This window comes from Clytia hemisphaerica, unplaced genomic scaffold, assembly GCF_902728285.1.
Source record: "Clytia hemisphaerica strain Z4C2 unplaced genomic scaffold, Clytia hemisphaerica genome assembly, whole genome shotgun sequence".
NCBI lineage: Eukaryota > Metazoa > Cnidaria > Hydrozoa > Leptothecata > Clytiidae > Clytia > Clytia hemisphaerica.
Genome location: NW_027103533.1, coordinates 75,288 through 101,050, shown reverse-complemented (window position 1 = coordinate 101,050; position 25,763 = coordinate 75,288). Strand labels below are relative to the sequence as shown.

At 33.4% G+C, this 25,763-nt stretch overlaps 3 protein-coding genes across 4 annotated transcripts; all 3 read right to left on the bottom strand.

Moving 5' to 3' along the window:
- Positions 1-1,264: 1,264 nt before the first annotated feature.
- On the bottom strand, positions 1,265-3,302 carry LOC136799733 (uncharacterized). The gene is made up of 2 exons (XM_067056445.1): positions 2,939-3,302; positions 1,265-1,855 (listed from the first exon to the last, which is right to left on the bottom strand). The coding sequence occupies exons 1-2, from the start codon at positions 3,171-3,173 to the stop codon at positions 1,392-1,394; spliced, it is 699 nt and encodes a 232-aa protein (XP_066912546.1). The 5' UTR covers positions 3,174-3,302; the 3' UTR covers positions 1,265-1,391.
- A 2,055-nt stretch (positions 3,303-5,357) lies between these two features.
- Positions 5,358-20,981, bottom strand: LOC136799734 (uncharacterized protein DDB_G0286299-like). Of its 2 annotated transcripts, XM_067056446.1 has the most exons (14): positions 20,879-20,981; positions 20,551-20,637; positions 20,323-20,401; positions 18,694-18,776; positions 18,484-18,514; positions 18,220-18,305; positions 13,554-13,636; positions 12,701-13,366; positions 12,511-12,595; positions 12,312-12,360; positions 11,899-11,999; positions 11,709-11,792; positions 11,393-11,464; positions 5,358-5,660 (listed from the first exon to the last, which is right to left on the bottom strand). In XM_067056446.1, the coding sequence occupies exons 1-13, from the start codon at positions 20,924-20,926 to the stop codon at positions 11,441-11,443; spliced, it is 1,506 nt and encodes a 501-aa protein (XP_066912547.1). In that variant the 5' UTR covers positions 20,927-20,981; the 3' UTR covers positions 5,358-5,660; positions 11,393-11,440. The 2 variants fall into 2 exon arrangements, with proteins under 2 accessions (XP_066912547.1, XP_066912549.1); XM_067056448.1 differs by lacking the exons at positions 18,220-18,305; positions 18,484-18,514; positions 18,694-18,776; positions 20,323-20,401 and having other exon boundaries at positions 5,582-5,660.
- Positions 20,982-23,848: 2,867 nt separating this feature from the next.
- Positions 23,849-24,788, bottom strand: LOC136799732 (translin-associated protein X-like). The gene has a single exon (XM_067056444.1). It carries the CDS (start codon positions 24,737-24,739, stop codon positions 24,002-24,004), a length of 738 nt encoding a protein of 245 aa, XP_066912545.1. The 5' UTR covers positions 24,740-24,788; the 3' UTR covers positions 23,849-24,001.
- Positions 24,789-25,763: the final 975 nt, after the last annotated feature.

The following is a 25,763-nucleotide window of genomic DNA, read 5'->3' as shown; positions in this document are numbered from 1 at the left end:
ACAAGTACCTGATTTTTGCTGATTTCTCATGTTCTAGCTATGTTCTAGTTATGTCCGCAGTAATGATATTATTGTTCCCTTCCCTGATTAAATGATTTTTCGAAACATTTTAATTGCGTTTTTTATCGAAAATCACTTATCCAATTCCCAAAAGAGACTTAAATTTTCCTGTGAGAGTCAGATTCTTCTATTTAATTGCCAATTATATATATCGTTATGACGTTTCAAGTTGTGAGAAAGATGCAAAAGATGTGTTTTGTATAAGAAATTGAATGTTGACACCGGAAATTTTCATACTTTAACCACAAAAAAACCACCTTGCCACCACGTGCCTCCAAAAGATTTTCATACCAGGGTGACACCAAGACATTCAAGTCTAATGTTTGTTACTTTTAGCTCTTGTGGTAACAGTTTTGGAAAGATATTCCCAATTGAAAATTTCGTGTTACTATAAGCATTTTGTTAGATTTTTCTTGTCTAATTTCAAAGTTTTTTCCCTGTAATTACTAAACATTTTCAAAAATCAGATACCTTCGAGCCGCCATGACAGTTGTCCTTTGCGGACATAGCTAGAACATCAATTGTTTTCTGAAACAAAGGAGATACAATGGTCGCTCTCCATCGTTTTATGAGTCATTTATCCAGTGTCTCTTATAATTCCTTGGTGCCATCGTTTCATTAAAACATGGATTTATTATATTACATCGAATGAAATGGTGGAGAGCGAAGTATTGTCTTTCTTTCAGAAAACAGTCGATGTACAGGCTTTGTCCGCAAAGGACAACTGTCAAGGCGGCTCGTAGGAAAAATGATTAATACTCTTATTTCTAAAAAGTTTTTTTATTCTTTTTTAAACTTAATTAATTTTTTCTATTCGTACTTTTGCTGGCCAAAAGTTTGAAAATAAATGCTAGAATACCAAACGAATAAATTCATGAAATCTGGTGTGAGAAAAATATCATCAGACGAGTAAAATCAAACAAAATGCTTATAATGACACGAAATTTTGAATTGGGAATATCTTTCCAAGTTTTCTCCGAGAAGAGCTGAGATTGACATATATATTATACGTGAGTCTCATAGCTCCACTGTGGTATGAAAATCTTTTAGTGGCACGGTGAACTTTTTAAGGAAAAAGTTTAAAATTTTCGGTGTCAATATTCAATTTCTTATACAGGGTGTCCTGAAAAAAAGTATTGAATATTTGTTCTACTGTATTAAAAATCATGACATCAAGCTATTTAGAAAATTTAAACCTTGCTGATTTCAAATCTGTGTTCGTATTTTTCGTACCTTAAACAACTTAAAATAAACTTCGCCCGCCCGGTAAGATTTTCGCCGAGAAAAGTTCAAATTACGATGTGATCAAATTACGATGTGACGAAGTTCCTTCACAAACGTTTGACCCAATATTCGAACATTCCATGCGGTTCTTTCACATTATCAAAAATTGTTTTTCCTTCCTTGACCCATGTTTTGATATCATAACGATGAATTCGTTCGAAATCATTTCTCTGAGCGATTTGTGAAGTGTAAAAGTTCGTTGCTTCTAGAGTAGCAAATTTGTAGCCAGCTTTCTTGAATAAAGGCAGGGATGCACGCACCAAATTATTTGCGATGTTTTTTCGCCGGTAGTTTTCATGAACACCGAGATAGATGAGATCTGCTGTTTTACAAGGTTCACGAAGCTCTGGCAATTGTTTGGCTGATTCTTCTTCGAAAAAATACGCCAGTTCGTTCCAAGGTGTGAGTGCTTTGGTATGCTGCATTGAGCAATATTCTTTTAAGAACTTATCAGGGTTGTCCAACAGATGACGGTTTGCCATAACTCCTACCACTGAATGCTTCACAACATCTGAAACGAAATCAAAAGCAATCAAAATAAGCTTCAGCTGGTCGTTCTAAAAAACCAAAGGAATAACGCTGACTAAAGAGAGTACTCTATACTACGACCGACTTTTCCAAAAGAAGAGAATTACAAATATGAAATTGACGAGTAATGAATACACTTTTTTTTATAAAATTAAGAACAAGTTAAGAACAATGCTGAGCCTGGAATTACTAAAATTTCAAGCAATTTAGGGGGCGAAGTAGTATAAATTGGGTAAAAACCCTAAATAACTCAATTTCATCCTATTAATAAGAATATGACGAGAATAATTTGAGGCTCAAAGTGCAAAAGAAAAAAAAAGCAAACAAGTGATACTTTTATGGACCTACCTGGTTATGCATTTAACACATATATAATTGATATCTACGTGAGCGTGACCATTAAACAATTATTCAAAACACAAATAGTGACGATCTATTAAAAGTAGTCGTTTGTCTCTTATAGAAAACCGTTTAGAAACCAAAATTTCATGCTCTTTAAATATTCTTTCATATTCAAGCAAGCAAAAAAACTTCTATCTTATAAAAGAATTGAGTAATTTGACTAAGAATTGATGTATGCTTATTAAATAGTGATTCTTATAGATAAACATGCGTTTTTTGAGCTAACTACAATTTTTTTGCAAAAATCTGCTTGAACCGTATTTTACCTATGATGGTACCCTACTTTCATACAAAAAATTAATAATCCAATTTTTCACAAAGTCCAAAAAACCCGTTTTTTAGCCGTTTTTTGGCTCAAATTTGCCCAAAAAATTTTTTTCCGAAAATCGGGCTCCGTCACATTCGAGGGTTTATAGTTATGCATCTTTGTGCAAAAAATCAGAAAAAACTAATGAGCCAATCTCGAGAAAAGCTGGTAACTAACGAACGAACGAACGAACAAATGAACATACAACGGTTAATTTATAGGACCTCCACCGGGGTAGGTCCAAAAACAGAACAGTCGAGCCTCATCAAGAATTTACTCGTTCTTATAAAAAAGTGTATGAATAGATCAAAGGATTTATTTTGGAAATCAACTTTTCGAAATGAAAGTCAAACTCACCTATAGCTACCACACTGATTCCATTCTCCACGCAACTATCCATCCAGTAATCCAAATATTCCACCCAATCATCCAATGCAATCTTTATGGTGGTTGAGGGGCGTTCATTTAGGGCGTGACAGGCGGGATCATCGCAAAAAGCACGTGCAAGAACCATCAGAGCTTCATTTGTGTGTTCAGTTGTGAGAATGTGATATGAAATATCTCCTTCTTCCAAAAGACATGTCGTCATCATGTACAATGCTTCGCAAAATTTTGGAATTTCACTCTCTTTAATTGGCAGTCACTTCAAAAGGTTGACAGTTTCACTTTCTCCTATTCTAACAAACTTGATAGAAGTAATTTCTAAAAAGAGAACAATTCCACTCAAATCTATTTCGAAAATTGTTATCAACTTTTCTTACCAACAATTTAGATCACGCAATTAGTTACAATTCTATAACGAGAAAATGATTAGTATCATTACAATTCAAGTGGTCCCTTTCAATCACATTTTTCAAATAGCTAAATCCAAATGCAATAATGACTTTCGTAAATTTTAATATATCTTGTATTTGTCGGTACGAAGATATAATCAAAGGCATTTGAAAGATAATTCTGAGCAATGTTATCCCTCCAACCTCCTGACGCTTTTCTCGATTTTTGTAAGCTTTAGGAAAGGGGGAGGGGGTAGAATTTACCATCATCTATGCCCGGGCCTATGCCGTTCGACGCAAATCGAGTTTTGTTTTTGATATATGTTTGAAATTTGAATACTCCTTTCCCGTAATTCATGCTTATCAGAAATGTTCCGGGAAATTAAACGGTTTACCGCCGTGTATCATATTGTAGAGGATGTGAACAAACGCGTTTTGCATGCGAGTGGTTTTCAGGATATAACAAAGCAAATTAAAACTTGAGAGGATTCTGTTCGACCAAACTTGATAAAGCTCAAAATTTCCCTAACGGAATACAGAAAAAACAATTCAGTTTACCTCCCGAGACCAAACGGGGAAAGTAACAAAATATGCGCGGGTAACAGTTTTGCAAATTACGGGAATGATTACACTGAGTATCAGAGGTTAAGTTTTCAAAGAATATATTAACCTCTGAAGATCAATAATAGAAATTTTATCGCGCATGTGTCAATCTAATCAGTGTAGAAAGAATCAAAGATGAAGGGCAAATATTACCTTATTAATGTCTAGCAGACTGTATCAGTATGCAGTTTACTATTTACGAATTCCCCAGAAACCTCCAAGTGTAATTGAAATGAGTTTCTTTCGAAAGAAGTCTTTTACATGATTCCCAAATGTATAACAGTAGTTACTAAACTATTAATCGCACGATGAGTTATTTTTTCTTCTTTGGCGCGCCTTCAAAGAGAGCAATTAATCGTTAATTGCATCCTGTAGAGAGCAAATAATCGTTAATCACACTCTTCAATGAGGCGCCAATATCTACAAAATTGATTTTAATGTTTTTTCTTACATTTTTTTTGCATCGAACGTTTTAATTGCATTCGAAATTTATTTTATGAGAAAGAACATCAATAAACAACAATAAAAGAAAGACATAAAGAGAAGAGAAAAATATAAAACTCTCAGTGTAATTTCTGTAATTTACTTTCCTAACTGGGAAAAAGTAGTGAAAGCCATTGTGCGATTAGCTCGTAATCACATAATAACTCGTGCAATTCGAAAATTGCACTCGTGATTTTTTTGTTTCGAATTTTCCTCGTCCTTTCGGACTCGGAAGAATAATAACAAAAAAATCACTCGTGCAATTATATTCGAATTGCACTCGTTATCATGTGATTACATATACTAATTATGGAAATGCTATTTTAATTTAATCGAAATAATAGGCAGACTTTTTGTTATGATTCTCTATCACTGACTCTTTTTAAAAAGCATTGATGACATTTGTGGGTTGTGTTTTCAACAACGGGAATAAAAGTATCAATTTTGAACCTCATCCAAGATCTTAGATGGTCGTCATGGTTACTTTTGTCTTCGTTAATTGCGCGATTCGTCGGCACAGCGTCAATATATGATTTTGACCTGTGCTTTTCACGGTAGGGAATGATGTGTTCAATACAACGGCTAAAAGGGAGAAGAAAATCGAAAAAGAAGTTTTTGTCATTTTTCCGAACATCTTTACACGTTTTTTTTTTTTAAGAAACACACTTTTAAGAAACATGAGGCTCAGAATGCTTAAAAACTAAGAAACATCTAAGAAACATGGTGAGGCTGAGATTGAGAAAGTAACATTTTTAACTCGGTTTTTTTAGAACCTTCCATTCTTTGCATGAAAAATAGGCTGATTATGTCAAAAAGTTTAGAAACATGTAAGAAACATTTAAGGCTCAAAAGGCCGATTTCTTAAGAAACATTGAGGCTGCTTGGTAAAACTAGTTTCTTAAAAAAAAAAAAACGTGTATCGTAAATAAATTCATTATTTGAAACGCAAAAAAACATATGTACATGGATAAATAAAATAAGTATTTAAGTAAAAATATTTTCAAAGGATATAATTTAAATAAAAAGCACCTCTTCATTTTTGGACTTGATTCGTCAAACGATACCAGGTTATATTACGCACGCCCGTCAAATGATTTTGAGACTATAACAGCTACACTAACTTTAGCTAACAGTTCACTAAAGAGTCTGCGAAACAAAATTTCTTTTCTGTTGCATCTAAACCATTCTCCAGGTTGGTCTAACATTCTTGGCCAATATACCTAGAGGTTAAATATCTTGATTTGAAATATTCGGGATGACGGGGTAGAACACTTAGGGAAGCTAGGAGACGTAGTCCAGGGAAAGAATGATGGTTACATAACTATAAAGGTATGATGGTCATTGAAAGAGGTCATTAAAAACATCTTTCAAGAAGAATATTCCCAAGGAAGGACTTTTCTCTTTTACTTTTGTTGGCAACCAGTCTACAAGTGAATCAGTCAGTCTTTCGGAGGAGATAAGAGCTTAACAAAACAGATAGACAGCAGATGAATAATAGATCGGAAGAACCACAAAAATGAAGAAGTTGAGTTTGGAAAAAATAGATTTCTCAAGACTCTTCTTGTTCCTTCCCTTTCATTTCAATCGTGATTTTTCATTCAAATTCTTTGAACTGGCTTTCACATTAACCTTTCCTCTCACTTCGACAGAAGAGGAGGGACAACTTTTTGGAAATTAGTTTTCATGTCATGTCAAACAATTTTTTGATCAGTAGAGGTCACATTTCACTTCAGAAATCGAAAGATGAAATTGTTTTGCTATCCTTCGGCTCTTGATGAATTTTCTCTTAACATCTTTTCGTAGTTTAAATCTTAATACATCTGTTGGGCGTGGTATAATTGACTTAGCATGCTAGAGGCTAAATTTAAAGGGAGTGTGGATGGTAAATATTGTAAAAACATAAAACTGAATATGATATTATCGTTTATTAGACTAATATTACCCCGTAACAATTATCGTATTATCATATTACACCTATATTATTATTTCACACTTAAACGACTGCAGTCTAGGATATACATAGGATATGAAGTTTACTGAACCTCATACCGTTACACAGGGTAATCTTACTTCGGAAATGAAAGCGAGATACGGAACAGTTATGAAGGGAGAGGAGTAAAAATATTCCGATGATCAATAAAGGATGGATTTGATTTTTTTTTTCATTTTGTTGAAAGATGAATTGGAACATACTGTGTGGTTGTTCAAATAAAAAAATATCTCCATTTCAATGTACCATTCATTCGTTAAATGAATTTTTTACTCATTCTTAAAAATTCATCGCGTGCTGGGGACAAATTTGTTTGCATTTATGAAAGCCAAAATGTTCGTTGTTGCTGGAATTAGAATTTAATGCTATTAAGAAGCCATTCGTGTTTGGGACAATGTCGACATTTTATCAAAGGTATTTTTCAAAAAGCTTTGATGCTAAAGGATCAAGTGCAGAAGTATAAGTTATTTCTTATAAATAGTTTATTTCACTGCTTGGTTGAAGTTAAGAGACAAAGTGTTTCATATGACCATGAAAGTTAAAAGTAATATATCTATCGGCTCTGTACCCTTGGTCTCGGTAATTTAAAAACCAAGCTTTCAAGCTCTTTAGTTTTATCGTCTTTCAATTTATTCAGGGAAGCCATTACATTTGGTAAAATGAAACTATTGAAAGAGCTACGAAAAATGAGGCAAGGTGAGGTTTGAAAGCGAAATAGTTCGTTATTTGAGATGCAACAAGCCACAGCATGTCTCTTTGTAATCAATCGAAAAAGTTTCATGCTAAGAAAAGAATGCATTGGACACAAAGAAAGTATTTAGAAAAGCACGCAAATCACATCCTGTGCTTTCAAGTCAAGCAACTTTCTCAATGTTTACGTTCTACTGTGGTGTACTTTTGAGGTTCAAAATACCATCCACAGAAAAGAGATAAAGTTTGCAACTAAAAGATTAGATTGGTTTAGCAAGATTTAATAAGTAGAGTTGATCAAGCAGAAAGCTTTCAACATATAGATGTATGGTCAGGAAAAAATGAAAGATCAGATTCCAAGTTGGAGTGTGTCAAGAGGAGGTTACGAAAAGAAAACAATAGCTTCAAATGACAAGCTGTATGCGTTCGCAAGTTCTATACATCACAAGACGGGTTCGTGAAAGCGTGTTTCTGCAAGCGATGACACAAGAAAAATCGAGACAAGAGTTTAGAATAGTTGAAAGGAGATCGGAGAATTGAGCAATAATGTTTAAGAAGTGAAACATTGTCGACATGTAGTCATTTGACATGGGAAGCAGATCAACATGGTTTTAGATTAAAAAGAATGAAAACTTGCGGACAGTTTATTTTGCGATAAAACCTTGATCCTAGAATGTTAGTTTTTCAACTTAAGACCACATTTGATTTGTTTTTAAAAGAATTAGTGAAATTATCGTTCAAAACATCAACGTCGAGTTTTTCATGGCTTTTAAAATAATTGATTGATGTTCGTTCAAAACATGGTTAGTTTGTAAGCTAATTCAGAATCCTAGAATGAATTAGTAGCTATTGAGCTTTTAACGATGGCGGGTGTGTGATTAAGAATTAAGAATTGAGGAGTTTTTACTAATGTTTGGGTGTTTCTTGATGACGTCACATATCAAACATGGAGGATAAAGGAGTGAGATACAAAAGGACTTGCTGTTCACGAGAAAGAGAAGCCAGTTAATCATCTTTAATCACATGTTCGAATTGTTGGAAGCATCCCTCAAAATACATTACATCATGATATGACATCATCAATTAACAAAAGAGAAGCTTAATTCAGAGAGAGTATTGCTCATTAAGCGGTACAAAAAGAAAAAAAAGAGGAGATAAAACAGAGCAAGTAAAGAGGGAAGGAAGGAGCAGTGCCTTGTTGTAAAATCTCTCTGCTCACTAGACGTTTATAGTTTTCATCTCATCTGAATTTAGAATAAACATTGAAATGACTTTAGACTTTCGGAGAGACGTAACGTTGTGTTTGATCTTTTTCTCTGCCCTCAAACCGTGGCGAGGAGTTTGGAAGTGAAGTTTCAAAGCGATGTTTTAGGGCGGAGGGTCAAGAATGAGTGGGTTTGAAATTAAGGGGAGAAAAGGGTGCGAACCTTTATTCTATTCCTTTCTTGACTTTTCTTTATTGAATTTACAAAGTTTTATTGAGAACAGGTTTCTTCGTTTCCAAAACATTCTTTTGAGAAAAAAAACTTGAAATAAAATAAAAAGATGAATAATGGAAGAAAGCAAAAGTTCAGAGCATGAAAGAGGACACCAGAAGTTCGCGTCAAACATGAGCAGCTAAATTGTTGAAGGGTTTATTTTTGACTTGAAGGGATGAGGTCGATAGTGTCCCTCGATCAGATTGGAAGGCAAAAACACCGATTTTTTGAGAAAATCATTTTCTGACAATGTACAGTGGAACCTCCAATTAGCGGACACCATCGGGGAATAGGGTTAGTGTCCGCTAATTAGAAGTGTCCACCTTTTAGAAACTTTTCAAATTCTGTGCTCTTATTTTGGTGTAAGGTATTAAGGGGGTAAGTATGTAACATTTTGGTTCGAAGTGCTTTTCTTAAGACACTAGGACATGGCAGAACAAGGGAATGATTATTCAAATGCGACAATCTAGTTTTTATGAATCATAGTAGTCTTGAGGTCCCTCTTATCTATCATTTATGGCGTACAAGCAAATTCACTAACTGGATAAAGAGAGTGCTCCAAACGTCTACATGTAATTTATTCAATGAAACTTTGAAGTATTTAAAAAATAAAGTTTGGATAAATCAACCCTGCTTAATTTTTTAAATTCTATGACCAGTTTGACCGTTGATTTCTGCTAATTAGAGAGGAGACAGTGGGGTTTTGGCCATTTCGGGGAAAATACAATTGTCCGTTAAACAGAGGCGTCCGCCTTTAAGAGTGTCCGTTAATTGGAGGCTTTACTGTATCTGAATGTGATATTTATATGAAAGTATTCACAAACTGAGCCTAACCCTAGTGAGAAAGTTGTTAGTAAAGAAGGTCGGTCACCTTCTGAGACGTCGTTAAAGCGAAAAAGATGAAAGAGAGGAGGGATGATAAATAATATTCTAGGAAAGAAAAAGAATGATCAGTCAACATGTTACGAATTAATATTATGTAATCACCAAATAAAGAACAAAGAAATAATCGTTTGGAGATTTACAAAATTGTTTGAATCCCTTCAGAGAAGTTCAGGAAAAGAATGGAGTTTTTCTGATGATTACAGATTGATGGATGGATGGTATTTTCATTTTTTCTTTTGGATAGTTCCGCTGCATACGACGATCGCTTGGCGTGAGAGGTCGTGGGAAGGGAAGGATTAGGTCACATTTCATCTTTTTTCTCAGTATAACCATTTATCAAACTGTTCTTCTTTTTTAGTGATAGAAAAATCAAAAAAAAGGAAATTTTGTATTTTGGGAATTGATGTGTTTTTAGAAAAGGATAGAAAATGCCGTGTCGTGACTTTACAGCAGAAGATGTCGTCACAATTTGTAGTGAAATCGCTAAACGCGACAACATTCGCGTGCAGTTGAACCAAAAGAAATCCAGTGGATTTTTCCGCCGTTCCTCGAGCACTTTGAGTACATCCAGTGAAACCTCAGCCTTAGCACGTCGTATGAGCATACAAAATGGTATCCCATGCGTCGATCCGAACGCCAGAAGCGTATCGAGAAAATCTTCCGTCGAAGTCAGTCCAACGCAACGAAAGGCACCACGAAACCCTTTTGAACCAAAAGTCGCCGGTTTGAAAGGTCGAGATGTGGTTGCTATGGCAATCTTAGTAAATGATGAAGGACTTCCCATTCGTACGTACACCGAAACTCAACAAATTCCTAGCGACGAAGTAGACGCTGCAGATCATATTTTTCTTTCGCGCGTACCAGTTTCGACCGCGCGACTTTCACCAGAACTAAACAACAACAATATGAACAGCAAAGACAATTATACAGCGTTGGCTGACCTTCTGCAAGATTTAGACAACAAGCAATCCACAAAACTTTTAAGACGTTTAGAAAGAATTCTCATCAAACTTCACACTACAGACCTGAATACAGCTCTCTCTTTTCTTAAAATTGAACGCTATGAGGAAGTGCGACGTGAAGCGAAGGAAGAGCTCTTAACATTTGCGGTCAAAGAGATGAAAGTGACGTTGTGAATCACTCTCCGCTTGGTGAACTTTAAAAACGAGATTTTCTTTATTTTCATTTGTTTTTCTTATTTTGTATTTCTAACAACAACATAATATATTGCACCCAAACATCGTAATGATTATAAAAACTGACATGGCCTTTTCCTTTATCTGTGGCTTGTTTTACGATCGGTCTGTTTAGGTAGAAATGCAGGGACTTAAAAGGGGAAATTCAGGATGTTCAGACAAACAGAGTTCTCCTGATAGATCACTTTCGTTTCACCATGACCCATCTATCATTTCCGTTTTCTCTGTTTAAAAGCTCTCATTTTGAAGATCGGTTTGTAGTGTTAAGAGAATGAATAATGTGCTTTCTTCAAAGAGAAATTTCACATGGAAAACTAAAACGTCCTAAGATTTCGTAACATTTTGAATAATTCAAAGCGAAAGGAAGCAAAACTTCTCTCACGATAACTAAGGGACAAGTTCTTCTGTTTCCAAAATAACATTGAAAATTTGTCAACAAAGCCATGAGAGGTCTTTATTGAACCTAACAAAACATGTTCCATTTTGATTGACGTCACTTCACTTTGTTGTGACGGCACCCCGCATTTTTCGCTTATCAACCAACTTGGGATCCTTGACATTAATAATGTACTGCAAGCACAATAAAGCTAAGCGAAACTTCGCCGGATTTCCGCAAGACGGATGATAGATATGAAAAGGAAAACAGGCAAACAACCCCCCTTTTAGACTTTTCGTTCTAGAGATTTGTAATAAGTGAAAAGGTTGAAACTTACATTGGAGAGAAACTCAACAAACAGCAGAACAAAGACGTAAACATTACTTCAAACCATGAACGCCTTCAATGCCTAAATAGAAAATTGAACTTTTTAAGCAAGGAAGTTTCGAAAAAAAACAGCACAAAAATCATTAAGCAAGTACAAAACCTTATAGTTCGATATTATAATCCAAAAGAAAGACGTTGATTTTATGTTATACCGTCAGAGAAGGCCCGTTACAGTAACTTGGAAGGCTCCTGGCATCCACTGACAAATTCATGCTCCTCATATTTATCTTGGGATCCTTTCCTCTTTGAAAGTCTTTGATGCTTACCTCCTCCCGGGTGGTTCCGCTAACTTTTTGGTGGATCATAATCATCGTTTCCGGTAGCAACACTTTCATGACGTAATCGAAGTACTGAAATGAGTGAAAAGAAAAAAAATAAGGTTTTGAATTTTGCGAAAAAAATTTGGAACAATATGAGAATAAGTTCACATTCTTCGAATCGTTTTCAAAAACATACCGTCGATTTCTTGGCGCAGAAGGTATCCATCAAAACTTTGGTAAGAGCTTGTTCTTGTTCCAGAGAGAAATTCCCAAACTGGACGTGCATCGATAACGCGTCTAAAAATATGAGACCATATCATCGCAACCTAGTTATCAAAATGTTGTTCCCTTTGTACTATAAAGGTATTTCTATATTTCCAACTTCTATTATTCGAATCCTTCTATAATTCGAACAGAATGTCAGTTCCCGTCTAGAAGTCAAAAACTCTTAAAATACTTCCTATAATTCGAATCTCTGTAGTTCGAACAAATTACATTTACCGTTCGAGTTCGATTATCAAATTCTGCTATTTCGAATATCTCTGTTGTCTTACTCAAATTGCTTTTATATTTAGCCACGAGGGAGTGCACATAGAAGTGTTTTCATACCTCGACTCCGACCACCTTCTTTGTACAGTTGATGTCGTTCGCAAAATACCTGAGAAAGATAAAATTTGATTGGAGTTAATTGATTCTGGACATCAAAAGAACGCGGTGCGCGAAATTGAGACATTGCTTTGGAATGTTCTGGGGTTATGTGACCAAACTCGAATCGCACAACTTCTAGTTAGTACAAGTCGTTCGTTACCTTTCCCTTCAGAATGTCTTTTAAGTCGTCCTCCATGCTTCGTACCAAATCACGAATTTGTTCTGGACTCAACTCCGTCAATGAACTGAAAGGAGGATGAAGTAATTATGAATAACTTTCCTCAAAATATAGGGGTTTGGGGATTCCTCCTTGATTAGAAAATGAATTTGATGATAACTGAATGACTCACTTCACATCATCAAGAGAAACTTCACCATAGTTGTCAAGGTCGATAGTTTCATCGAGGCTGGTATCTTTGGAGACTGTCGTGATGTCCGGCATGTCCAAGAAATCATCGTCTCCCTTCTTCTTGCTTTCGATCAGATCTTCCAAAGAAGTGACTGAGGAGGGTGGCAATCTATCGTTCTGTGTATCTTTTGAGCAAGTGGCAATCACTCCACTGGCGGGCAAGTCATCGTCGACCTCTGCTTGTTTCTCCACATTCGACGCTTTGGGTTTCTTGGATTTCGTCTTCGACATGGTCAAACGTTTCCCTCGTTTCCTTTTGATGTTTTTCTGACTTTTCTCTTCAAATTGGTCATCGTCAGAATGAGCTTGTTTCGATTCACTATTGTCTGTCGCTAGTTCCAAAATGCTCTTTTCTGCTACCGGTTTTCTTTTCGTTGTTGGCTTCTTCTTTGCTTTCTTCCCCTTTTCTTGTAATTTTTCATCGAAGAATTCGGCGTCATTCTTAGAAATATCGACGCCATCGTCTTGAACGACTTTCACTGCGCCATCGTCTATGTCTTGAACGACTTTCACTGCGCGAGTTTGTAGAGTAACATCTTTTTTTGAATTCCCATCATCTTTAGTACTTTTACCTCTGCCAGTTTTTTTCTTTACAGTGATTGGTTTCCTAAAATGAAAAATATGAATCTCATAAATAGAAAAAGATGAACAGGAATCGGATCGATTGAAATTTTTTTTGTTTTTTTTTATACTTCATAAATCCACAAACAAGCTTGCCTCGATTGGCACATCATAACAGCAAAATATTTCTAGCAATAGATGATTTATGAAATGTTTAGAATCAGAGAACTTACTTTTCAACATTTGAGTTTTGATCATTGCAAGGAAGCGGAGCGAAATATTTACTGATGACTTCCTTCGATACGTCCATTTCATCCTATGTAAGAAAGAAACATTAAAGAAATTTGCTTACACCTTTTAAAGGAATCTAAATTATCAGACGCTGCTTCAGGCTAAGAATTGTTTTTTAAATAGCTCTTTGTTTGCATTTATTAAAGAAAAGACCTTCACCATTGTATCTACTTGCCCACTTAGGAAAACACATTCAAACCGAATAAATATGGAACTAAAGGATCCTCAAAATTTAAATGGTTTTTATTACTCTTTCAGAGAATACAAAAACCTTTCAGCTGACATTTGATAGATAACTTGAACATAAAAAGCCAAACACTAATGATATAACAAAAGGTCGTTTTGTTTGAATGTGACAGAAGTTGTAAAAATGGCTGAGTGCTTAAAGTTTTTTAGGGATAGTAGAATCTGGGGGGGGGATGAAGTAGTTGAATTGCGAACGATTTAATGATCCTAAATAGAGAGCCACCAATTTTCATTACCTAAAAGTTTTTCTTTTTGTTGAAATCCATTTCCATTTTCTTATGGACATGACCTTAAATTTCCCTTTCCATTTAAAATCATGAAGCCGTTTTCTTTCATTTTTCGTGAAATATGTTTTTCTTTCAGAAGACACATTATCATTATTTTTATAATTGCAAAGTTATTTTCCTTTGGATAGTTACATAAGCAAGATTTCCATAAAAATGCGAAGTCAACTTCCTTTAAATTTTCACTAAAAAAAGTGAAATTTTAAATAAATAAATACGTTATATCATTTCCATTCAAAAATACTAAGCTTTCAGCATGAATTACATAATAAAATTTTCCTTTGAAGAAACAAAGCAATTTTTTTTTTAAACCACGAAGCTATTTTTCTTAAGAGTAACACAATATCATTTTCCTTCAAAATTGAAGCCATTTTCTTTAAAATTGACAAAAAGAATTTCAGAAGTATGAGGCAATTGTTCTTGAAAATTTCACATAATCAATATTCTTAAACAAAGCTTATTATCTACCAAAGTGCAAAGCCATTTACTATAACACTTAAAATCATTCTCGTTAAAATAACAAACTCTTTTAAAAAAAACATGTTATAATTTTCTTCAAAAATACAGATTAATTTTTCCTAAAAAAAGACAAAGCCATTTAAAGTAATGAAAAATGTATTTTGTTGAAAATTACGTTAAATGTTTTCCCTTCAAAATATAAAGCAGTTTTCCTTAAAAAACGAAGTAATTTATCAATGAAAATAGGATGCAATATCTCTTTTTATCGTCAACATGAAAAATATGAGCAATCTTATTGGCTAAAAATGCGTACATATATGCTGTATTTCATATTGAACCTTACAAATACAAGACTGCGATCAGCATAAGGGGTCTGGTATGCGAGAGATCATATTTTGTACACTTTTATGCTCTGAAACATTTTCTTTTCATTCATAATATACAAAATATGACAAAAAATCTGTAATCGAAAAATATATCCTGTATTGTACTCAGTTGGGATAACTATTACTAAACAGGACAAGATAATAAACCTTTAAAAAAATAAATGTTATGGTTATCCTTCAAAAATACGAAGTAATTATTGTAGAGTAAAGATGTACGAGCGGAGCTGCGTAGTTGTATTTTAAAGACCAGTTCAGCAGATCATTCATTTGAGGGCTATGCATGTTAGCCTCCACTGATGCAAGTTACCCAATCTCACGGTACATGTGGTTTAAAAGAAGGCAAAACTATGTATGCGTATAAGTCTCTATTAGGGTGAGCTGTAAAGATTAAATGAATTAACTCTCATATAAGCAACAAAAGTTTTTCACATTTAAACAGATAAATGTGGAGGAAAATTTTTATAATTGACAACAAAAAATTTTCCATGTTTTAAAGGCTTGTCAAAAGTGTGTTGACAACAAAGGTTTTCCACGTTCAAAATGCACAAAGAAAATTTCAAAGTACTGTAAGAAGTTGTGCAGAATCTGGGTCTGGGTTCTGGGTTCCCCTCGATTCAGCCGGTTTACCAGATGAGTTCACCTCCGTTCTTCTTGGTTCTCCTGGTTCACCTTTTTCTAATTCAGTTAAGTCAATATTAGAGAAGAAGAAGATTTTGATCTAAGGTTGAGTGAAAACTAACCTAAGTCAGTGAAAATTACAAAATTGTCCTTTTTTTGCAAGAAATTGGCATCTCTCATTCCAACCGTCAAAATGGAAACAAAACATTCGATTCAGGAAAGAATAATAAGTACACTACAACATAAGCCATTTCTTGTGACAATCATACAAAAATCTTGATCAAATTCAACTCATTAATAGCATGAACACCAAAGACAACAAAGTAAAAGAGAATAGCAACAACCTTCCATGTTTGTTTTGATTTTTGAAAAAGCATAATGGCATCACTTTCGCAAAGCTTTTTTCTTTGAAAGTAACACAAAACATTTTCCTTGAAAAATAGAAATATACTGTTGTTGAATGCCATAACTATATTCCTTATAACACATGAAGTAGTTTTCCTTGCAAAATACAAAGCAACTTTCCTTGAAAGATACAAACCAATTTTCCTAGCAAAATACGCAGCAATTTTTACTGGAAAATACGAAGCAATTTTCATTGAAAGATACAAAGCAATTTTTCTTGGAAATTACAAAGCAATTTTACTTGCAAAGTACAACCAATTTTCCTTGAAAAAAAAACGAAACAACTTTTTTTGTACGATACAAAACAATTTTCCTTGAAAAATACAAAGCTATTTTAGTTGAAAGATACAAAGTAATTTTCCTTGAAAGATACGTAATAGTTATCGGACAGTTGTGAGTACAATGTGAGAAATATTTTACGAGTTCCGAGATTTTTCCGTGCAATATTTTCCTAGCCTTTTGGCGAGGAAAATATACGGAAAATCTGGAACGAGTGAAATATTTCCATATTGTACGAGCAAATATCTGATAACTGGTTTATCGATGGATGACCCAAAAAATGCACTTTTTGTGTTGGAGGACATTTTTGTAGCAAAGTGACGTTAGATTGCTTCTATCGCTACAATGCAACAACATCTTTTCGTCAATTTATATTTTTACATGTAAAATACAAGATATCTTGTACTCTTTTTAACCAATCAGATTGCAGATATTTTTTGGATAGCTGATAAAAAGCGATTTTCCCTGAAGGATGCAAGGCAATTTTTCTTGAAAAATACAAAACAATTTTCCTTGAAAGATACAAAGTAATTTCCTTTATGAAGCAAATTTCCATACAAATTATGATGCAATTTTCTTTTCAAAATGCGAAGCAATCTTCCTCGCAAAATACAACGTAATTTTTGTTGGAAAATACGAAGCAATTTTCCTTGAAAGATACAAAGCAATTTTCCTTGAAAGATACAAAGCAATTTTCCTTGAAAGATACAAAAGTTTCCTTGCAAAATACGAAGCAATTTTCCTAGCAAAATACAAAGTAATTTTCCTTGCACTTGCATAATACCAAGTAGTTTTTGTTGGAAAATATGAAGCAATTGTCCTTGGAAAGATACAAAGCAATTTTCCTTTCAAAATACGAAGCAATTTTCCTTGAAAGATACAAAGCAATTTTCCTTGAAAGATACAAAAGTTTCCTTGCAAAATACGAAGCAATTTTCCTATTAAAATACAAAGTAATTTTCCTTGCACTTGTATAATACCAAGTAGTTTTTGTTGGAAAATACAAAGCAATTTTCCTTGAAAGATACAAAGCAATTTTCCTTGAAAGATACAAAGCAATTTTCCTTGGAAACTACAAAGCAATTTTCCTTGAAAGATACAAAAGTTTCCTTGCAAAATACGAAGCAATTTCCTACCAAAATACAAAGTAGTTTTCCTTGCACTTGCATAATACCAAGTAGTTTTTGTTGGAAAATACGAAGCAATTTTCCTTGAAAGATACAAAGCAATTTTCCTTAGAAACTAAAAAGCAATTTTCCTTAAAAGATGCAAAGCAATTTTCCTTGAAAGATACAAAAGTTAAAATAACATAAAATCAATTTTTCCAAAGGTATGAAGCCATTTTCCTTGAAAAAACCATAGCTAGTTAAAAAGTAATCATTTTCCTTTAGAATTACAAAGTAGTCTTCCACTGAAAATAAAATATTTTGAAAGAATCTTGCATTTTGCATGTCAAAAATTTTGAATAGAGCCTATGATTCTAAAAAGATGATAAGTACATAAGAATGGCTAGGAACTTGTAATTTTTGAAAGACGTATGCTTTGTTTTTGTTTTGAATCAAAGTTTCATCAGCCTGAATTCCTTTTTCTTAAAACAAGGGCTTTGTACATTGTATTCTGGGGATACCAGTATAATCAGGCTAATCAAGGTTTGGAAGGTGGTTGAAAAGTTCAGTTGTGACAAGACGTTTAAAAGTACCTGATTTTAGAGGATATTTTCAACAAAAGTAATTCTCTTCAACAGCCAAGAGTGCTTCAAGGAGGAATTCCTTTAAAAGAAACTTTTTATCTACTTTTTAAACAAGACATATTCTAATTGGAAAATTCATGTATTTTAAAAAGAACCTTTGAGGATTTTTTAAGAAAGCTGACCATTCTAGAGGGAAACTTTGAGGTTTTTTGAATTTTTTTAGAATATCAGAAATCATTACCTTTCTATTTTGTGATTGTTTCTTCAATGACACGCTCACAACTAATCGCTCGTCTTTGAACAATGGAAGTTGTTTATATCTACCATCTTGAAAAGAAAATTGTTTCTTGAGTATTAATGTTGAAAATAACCTGTTGTATAAAACTACAATGTATTTTGGTAGCATAGGTCATACATTTAACATTCCTCAAAGTATCAAAATGAGTCTCAACTAGCAGTCATAGTGAATTCCAAAAAAAGTAAAAAAAAAAATAAAATTTCTCACATCTAGTCCTTGGAACATCTGTATTCGCGTACTGAAGAATAACAAAAATGAATAAAACTTGAGAAAATAGTATTAATGTAATTTTTGATTCAAAACAAAAACAAAGCATATGTCTTTCAAAAATTGTAAGAGCCACCAAAAATAATTTAAAATTTGGACAAGAGATCTACTTTTTTAAATCAACAATTTTCAAAAACTGAAAAGTCATACTTTGTCAGGAACACGGAGGAGGGTTGTGTAGCTACTTTTTCCAGGAATCTTTTGAAATTTATAGATAATCAAAAGATCATCACCTAAAATTAAAAAAAATCTTTAAAGAATTCGATATGTTAATACTCTAATTCGTGGTTTGTGTAAACCGCAGGTTACATAATTTTCAAGCAATTTCATTCATATAAAACCATTTCAAACATCAAAATTTAACCATGTGCTTTTATCGATCTTTCGCAGTTTGCGCCGTGTATAACGCAGACCAGAAAATATTTGAAACTATATTATACGTATAACAGGTATATTACATATTGTAATATTTGTAATGTTATATGATGGTTACATAATACATAAAACACATCGCTCTAAAACTACCTTCTCAGAGAACTCACAAGCTTCTGATTGGTGCTGTTTTATATCCATTCACACTATCAACATCACATTCTGTATTATAAATATTTTTCGTGTTTTTGTCTTATCTTGCATCAGATTTTATGATTCTGTTAATATTTTTGTCAAAAATTGTCATTAAGACATTAAAATAATAACTGAATAATTAATTAGTTCCATCCTTCTAAAACCACTCTCTTAGGGACCTTGCAAGCTTCTGTTTGGTGCCATTTTTTATCCATTCACACCATCCACATCACATTTTGCATGATAAATATTTTTCGTGCTTTTGTCTTGTTAGGCATCATATTTTATGATTTTGTCATTATTTTTGTAAGTAAGTGTCACTAGGTTGTTATTCTATTCAATTGTCATTTTATAATATCTAAATAACATGTACTATTTTTTTGTAATTTCATACGTTATGTATTGATGTTATGTTATGTATATGTTATCATCTTATTATCTTTTTTCTGGTCTGCACTTTGTTGACCTGTAACCTGTGACCTGTAACCTGTAACCTGCGACCTGTAACCTGCGGTTTACACAAACCGCTCTGATTCGTGTGTGTTTACAACGTTTTGTAAAAAGTTTTCGAAAATCAAACAAATCTTTACAAAGCCTCCTTTTCGTGGCGTTGAACCATCATCTTCCCACAACTTTAAGCAGATTTTCTACCACTAAACTAATTTTGGGATGCAGAGATACAATTTTCTATACAGGAGGTTCAGAGATGGACGGGTTAAAATCAACCTTCTTTTCATACATTTTAACTTTGAGTTTTCTTTTTATTTTGAAGAATTCTTATTCAGATGCTCTTTAAAACTTTTTGTCACAATGACCAGCCACGGTGGCTAGAAAGATCTAAAATATAATTCTTCTAAGCCATTTACTTAATTGTGGTTGAAAATTGCAATGCATTGTTATTTCTTTTCTCCTTAAAATATATCAATCAAGAATAAAAATATGAGCTGCCACAATGTTTTCAAGAAAGAACTAAAAAGATTTAATTTTCAGGCCTTTTTTAAATGAAATGAGGATTGTATCATCGGCAGCTATCCTTCTTCCTATAGAGTTTTTAGATGTATAGTGATTCACAACGACGCTGTGCATATTTAAAAAGGTTACCCAGGATTATCCACAAATTCTAATGTTTCAAAAAGATACCAAGTTTGATGACAAGAAAAAATATCTAGAAAGAGATTTTTCGTCCCAAAGTGTAAGCCATAAAAAACTTACGATATAGACAATCAGTGCATTTTTCAGATTCTCTAATAACTCTTTCATAACAGGGTTCCTTTATTGTTTCTTGGACCACCTAGTTGTATTAAATAAAAAAACATCAAAAGCTATGATCTTTCCAACTATGTTTAATAGTTTAATGATAAAGAAAAAGGAATACTAAGATCAAAAATAAAAAGAAATTGAAGAATAAATTGAAAAAGCGTTTGAATGTTCTGGCTTTACCTGTAACATGCTATCAGAAAACCAAGATATACTTCCTCCAATATAAGAAATTTGAAGTTCCAATTCAATATTCCATCGCTCACCAACCTAAAGTAAAATGAAAAATACATGTTTGACTGTTTAAGTGACATTGCCTAAAATCTTCATTTTCAAAATTTTCAAAAGTTCTCAAATTATTTTTCATCACTAGAAAGTATATCGAAACAAAACTTTTTTTGAACAAATGAAAGCAAAATAAAAATAAGAAAACATTTTAAAGAGAATGGACTACAGATTGGTTTGTATACTAACTTATTTTCAAGGAAATGTCATTAAAAGAAATTCAAACCCGTAAGAAAGTCTTTCTACGCTTGTAAACTTGCTGGAGTTTTGACATCTTGGTATTATTATCATTATAGTACTACATTTTTTTCTTTTCTCAGTGCTTCAACTATAACCAAAATAAAAAAATCAATGAGTCATCTTTTTACCTTCTTTTATGATATTTGTAAATTTCTGAAAAATGCTTATTTATTTAGAGTACTCCTTGGCCTCTTTAATGGTGATGTCCTATAACTTTTCCAGTGGCTAATGAAGCCTCCGTTAGCAAACTCCTCAAAGTTTCTTAGCAAAGTTTCTTTCATAAAGATTATGAACAAATAAGTTTGGATAAAAAATGCATAATTCTTTTAAATTCCTTCTTCTCTTGGCTTATTTCTTTATAAGTTATGAAATATAAATCGCATCAGACCTTTCTCCCTGTGAATGCTCCATGTTTTCTATTACTCCCTTCTCGCTCCTGCCCCACCCCTAGCTTGATAGATTTTTAGGTAAACATTTCATTGACTGTTTGTAGCTTAATTAAATTCTTTTGTATCAGCCTCCCGTTCCATCAAGGCATTTATAATCAGTGTTGAAATAACTTTTAAAAAAATATTACAAATTATATAATAAATGATAACAAGTGATACTTTTATGGACCTACCTGGTTATGCATTTAACACATATATAATTGATATCTAAGTGGGCGTGACCATTCAACAATCATTCAGAACACAAATAGTGACGATCTATTAAAATTAGTCGTTTGTTTCTTAAAAAAAAAACGTTTAGAAACCTAAAATTTCATGCTCTTTCATATTCAAGACTTCGTGAGCAAAAAAAAACATATCTCATCAAAAAATTGAGTAATTTGGCTAAGAAAATTGATTTATGCTTATTAATAGTGATTCTTATAGATAAACGTGCGTTATTTGAGCTGAAAAATTCGTTTTTTACAAAAATCTGCTTGAGCCATCTTTTACCTACTTTCATACAAAAAATCAGAAAAAATGAATGATCCAATTTTTCACAAAGTCCAAAACACCCGTTTTTTAGCTGTTTTTTGGCCCAAATTGGCCCAAAAATTTTTTTCTCGAAAATCAGGCTTCGTCACATTCGAGGGTTTATAGTTATGCATCTTTGTGCAAAAAATCATAAAGAATTAAAGCGCCAACCTCGAGTAAAGCTAACACCTAAGTAAATTGATAATGTGCTTATAAAAAAATATCGAATTTGGCCAGGGGGGGGGGTCAACATTTATAATACCAACCCATAGCCCAAAAACCTGACTTTTGACCTTTTGAGCTAAGTTAACACCACCACCCCAAAATTGGTATCGATACCAACTTGAAAATCATAATTTTCAGAAAAAGGGGGGATCCACCCCCTTATTTTGGTATCGATACCAACTTGAAAATCATAATTTTCAGAAAAAGGGGGTACCCACCCCCTTAATTTGGTATCAATACCAACATGGCTTTTTGAATTTGACAAAATATCATGGGACCCACCCCCTAATTTAGTACCAATACCAATCTGACAAATTTGAGTTTAAAGCTGTTTAAAGGGGATCCACCCCCTCCCACACAAACAGGGTACTAAGAGAAACTTCAAAAAAACTCATTTTTGAAATACTCTTTCTTCAACACAACACAAAGAATGTCATGTGCTAAAATAGAAAATGACTGAAAACTGACAATATAATAAAAACAAACCCAATGAAGCTAGCAAAATCAATCTGAATCAATATTATCTGAATATAATTGATGTGCAAAAACTAGGAGAAGCTATTATTAGTACATAATTTTAGAACAGAATATATTCACTCATTACCAAATGCTATCACAGAAAAAATGTTTTTGCTTCAGGCTTGATCAAAAATAAAACTTGACAATATCGAAAAAGTCCAAAATAAACAAACTTCAAAGTCATTTATACTTATTACTCATTTACAGTCATTATACTCAAAGCTAGAACAAATCCAATTGAAACCTGTTTAGACTGATATGTACCCCGGGGTATTTTCTAGCTATAAAGGGCAAAAATTAGGAAAGTTTTGCTGTCATTTTGATATGGATACCAACTTTCTGAATCATATTATTTAAAAAAAGGTGTACCCACCCCCTATTTTGGTATCAATACCAACCCGAGGATAACTTATTTTTTCTAAAAAAGGGGGACCCACCCCCATCAATACCAACTTGACATTTCAGACTTTTAAAGGAAAAAAAGACACCACCACCCGGCTATGGGTCTGGTATCTGGATTTTGACCCCCCCTGATTTGGCCAGTTTTTCTATAAAAAACACGCCAAGCAGCCAAAATTTCATGTCTAAACGCACATATTCTTGAAAAGTAAGCCCTCGTGAGCAAAAAAAACATCTACCTTAAAGGAAGAAATTTTGGCGGGAATTTAATTTGGCGGATGGCCAAAAAAGTTTTTTCAAAGGGAATTTAATTTGGCGGATGGACGAAAAAACTAAATTCGGCGGGAATTTAATTTGGCGGTCGCTTAAAAATTTAACCTTAAGATGGCGTCAAAACAGCGAAAAAATAGTAAAAACACTTTAAAAGAGATCATATTTTCAAAATGTTTAATTTGGCGGGAATTTAATTTGGCGGATGGCGGAAAAAAGAAATTTTGGCGGGAACTTAATTTGGCGGATTTCAGTCAAATCCGCCAAATCCGCCAAATTTTCTTTCCGCCAAAATTTCTTCCTTTAAGGTATCTCATAAAAAAAATGAGTAATTTGACTAAGAACATTGATCTATGCTTATTTAATAGTGATTCTTATAGACAAACTTGCGTTTTTTGAGGCAAAAAAATTTTTTTGCAAAAATCTGCTTGAGCCATCTTTTACCTATGATGGTACCCTACTTTCATACAAAAAATCAGAAAAAATTAATGATCCAATTTTTCACAGAGTCCAAAAAACCTGTTTTTTAGCCGTTTTTTGGCTCAAATTTAGCCAAAAAATTTTTTTTCCGAAAATCGGACTCCGTCACATTCAAGGGTTTATAGTTATGCATCTTTGTGCAAAAAAACAGAAAAAACTAATGAGTCAATCTCGAGAAAAGCTGGTAACGAACGAACGAACATACATACAACGGTTAATTTATAGGACCTCCACCAGGGTAGGTCCAAAAATAATTATTCTTCTGTATGAATCTTTTCATCGGTTTCATCTAGCAACATTGAAAGTAAATGCTTAGGGATTTCAGAGCCTCGAACTTTCAAATTACAACGTGCCTTTTCAACTTTCTGCAAGCTATTTTTCATGACGCTTAATTTTCTTGACAAATCTCGATTACTGTTTGAAAATATAGAAAAATTGGAGTAGATTTCTTGAAGTGTGGAACATGTGCTTTCAACAATTTCAAAATGACCACTACCAATAGCATTGATTGACATTCTCATCATTTCACCTGTCAGGTCAGCGATACCAAGCATATAATCCATTTGAGTCAAAAAGTAACTGAAATTTTCAACATCAAAAAATGTTTGTTGTGTTTCCTCATAAGAAATCACACTCCCTGTGTCGATATAATGGTAAAGAGAAACTGCCTCTACATATTCTTGGATCCCTGGAGAGAAAGCACGCTGAAAGCGATGTATATCTTCATTCACCAATTCCAAATTGATCCTATCCAGTAACAGTTTGATCTCTGCTATCTTGCTCTTCCCTTCCAACAAAATCTTTTCCTTATTGAATTCTTTTCTCAACAGAGTAAAGATAGTGCGTTTGCTTTGAATAGTGACATCTCTTGACAACTTGACCAGTCTTTCACGCTTGTCATTACGTGTGTCCAATTCACGCTGATAAAGAAGAAACTGTGTGTAAAGAGGTGACGACTCATCTAGACTTCCACTCTCCCTTTTTTTATTCATTACTTGGTTATCCTTTTTTTCATAATTTCCTTCTTTATTATTTTTCTTCATCTTGAGTGAGGGGAAAAACAGAACATAATAATAAATGCTGCGATACTTTATGGACCTACCTGGTTAATAAATAGAAAAAAATCATAAGAAGATTGAATCATTAGCAACCTCCTTATAGTACAAAATCAAACAATGGCATATTTCTCAAAAAAAAAAAAAAAATTTCTTTTCAAAGCATGATGTCTAAAAATTACAGTTTTATATGCTAAAGTGGGATTTTTTGGTGAAAACTTTGACAAATATACTTGGGAATAGCAATTCATACAGCTACAGTTGATCTTCAATCCTAAAAGAACATCACTGCTATCAATGTCTTACTGGTTGACCCCCAAAATACATTTTTTCTGTATTTTGACATTTTTTGATACGTGAATCAATGATTAGCTTTGGCCTATTTTGATATCTAAATTGTAAGAAGACTAGTTTCTTTGTAAATTTTTCACTTCTAACAATCAAAACCTTGGAATGTGTCAAGAGGGAAAACTTTCTGAAAAAGCTGAAGTAATGCAGTAGTACTGTAAGTCTGTTTTTTAATTTTGACTTTAATTTAACGGTTTCATTTGCTAGTGATAACTTTGGAACAAACAATGCATAATACGGACCTTGAACTTGTGTTATGGCCAGAACATACCCAAAAATTTTCAAGTCATGTTAATATAAAATAGCAAAACATTCTTTTGGCCTGGACATTAATCTTAAGGGCTACATACACTACACAATATATTGTCAGTCAATATATTGATGATATATTGCTGAATGTCCGCAAAGATGTCCGCAATATATTGTCAGCTCGATTTGCAATATTCCAACAATAAAGGGGGATTGTTTAAAGAAAGAAAATTCCTTTTTATAATAGAGTACCAGTTGTTTACTGCTTACAATACGGTCCGCAAACAATTTTGTCGAATATTGTTCGTCAATATATTGTGTAGTCTAATTAGCCCTTTAGGTCTTAAGTTCTGGTCACAAAATT

Coding starts and splice junctions, on each gene's coding strand:
- LOC136799733 (XM_067056445.1), bottom strand. CDS start 3,173: ATGATGACGACATGTCTTTTGGAAGAAGGAGATATTTCATATCACATT. Junction 1,856..2,938: donor AATCAGTGTGGTAGCTATAG/GTGAGTTTGACT, acceptor ATTTCGTTTCAG/ATGTTGTGAAGCATTCAGTG.
- LOC136799734 (XM_067056446.1), bottom strand. CDS start 20,926: ATGTCAAAACTCCAGCAAGTTTACAAGCGTAGAAAGACTTTCTTACGG. Junction 20,402..20,550: donor TTTCTGATAGCATGTTACAG/GTAAAGCCAGAA, acceptor TAATACAACTAG/GTGGTCCAAGAAACAATAAA. Junction 18,515..18,693: donor TCCTCCGTGTTCCTGACAAA/GTATGACTTTTC, acceptor GTTATTCTTCAG/TACGCGAATACAGATGTTCC.
- LOC136799732 (XM_067056444.1), bottom strand. CDS start 24,739: ATGAATAAAAAAAGGGAGAGTGGAAGTCTAGATGAGTCGTCACCTCTT.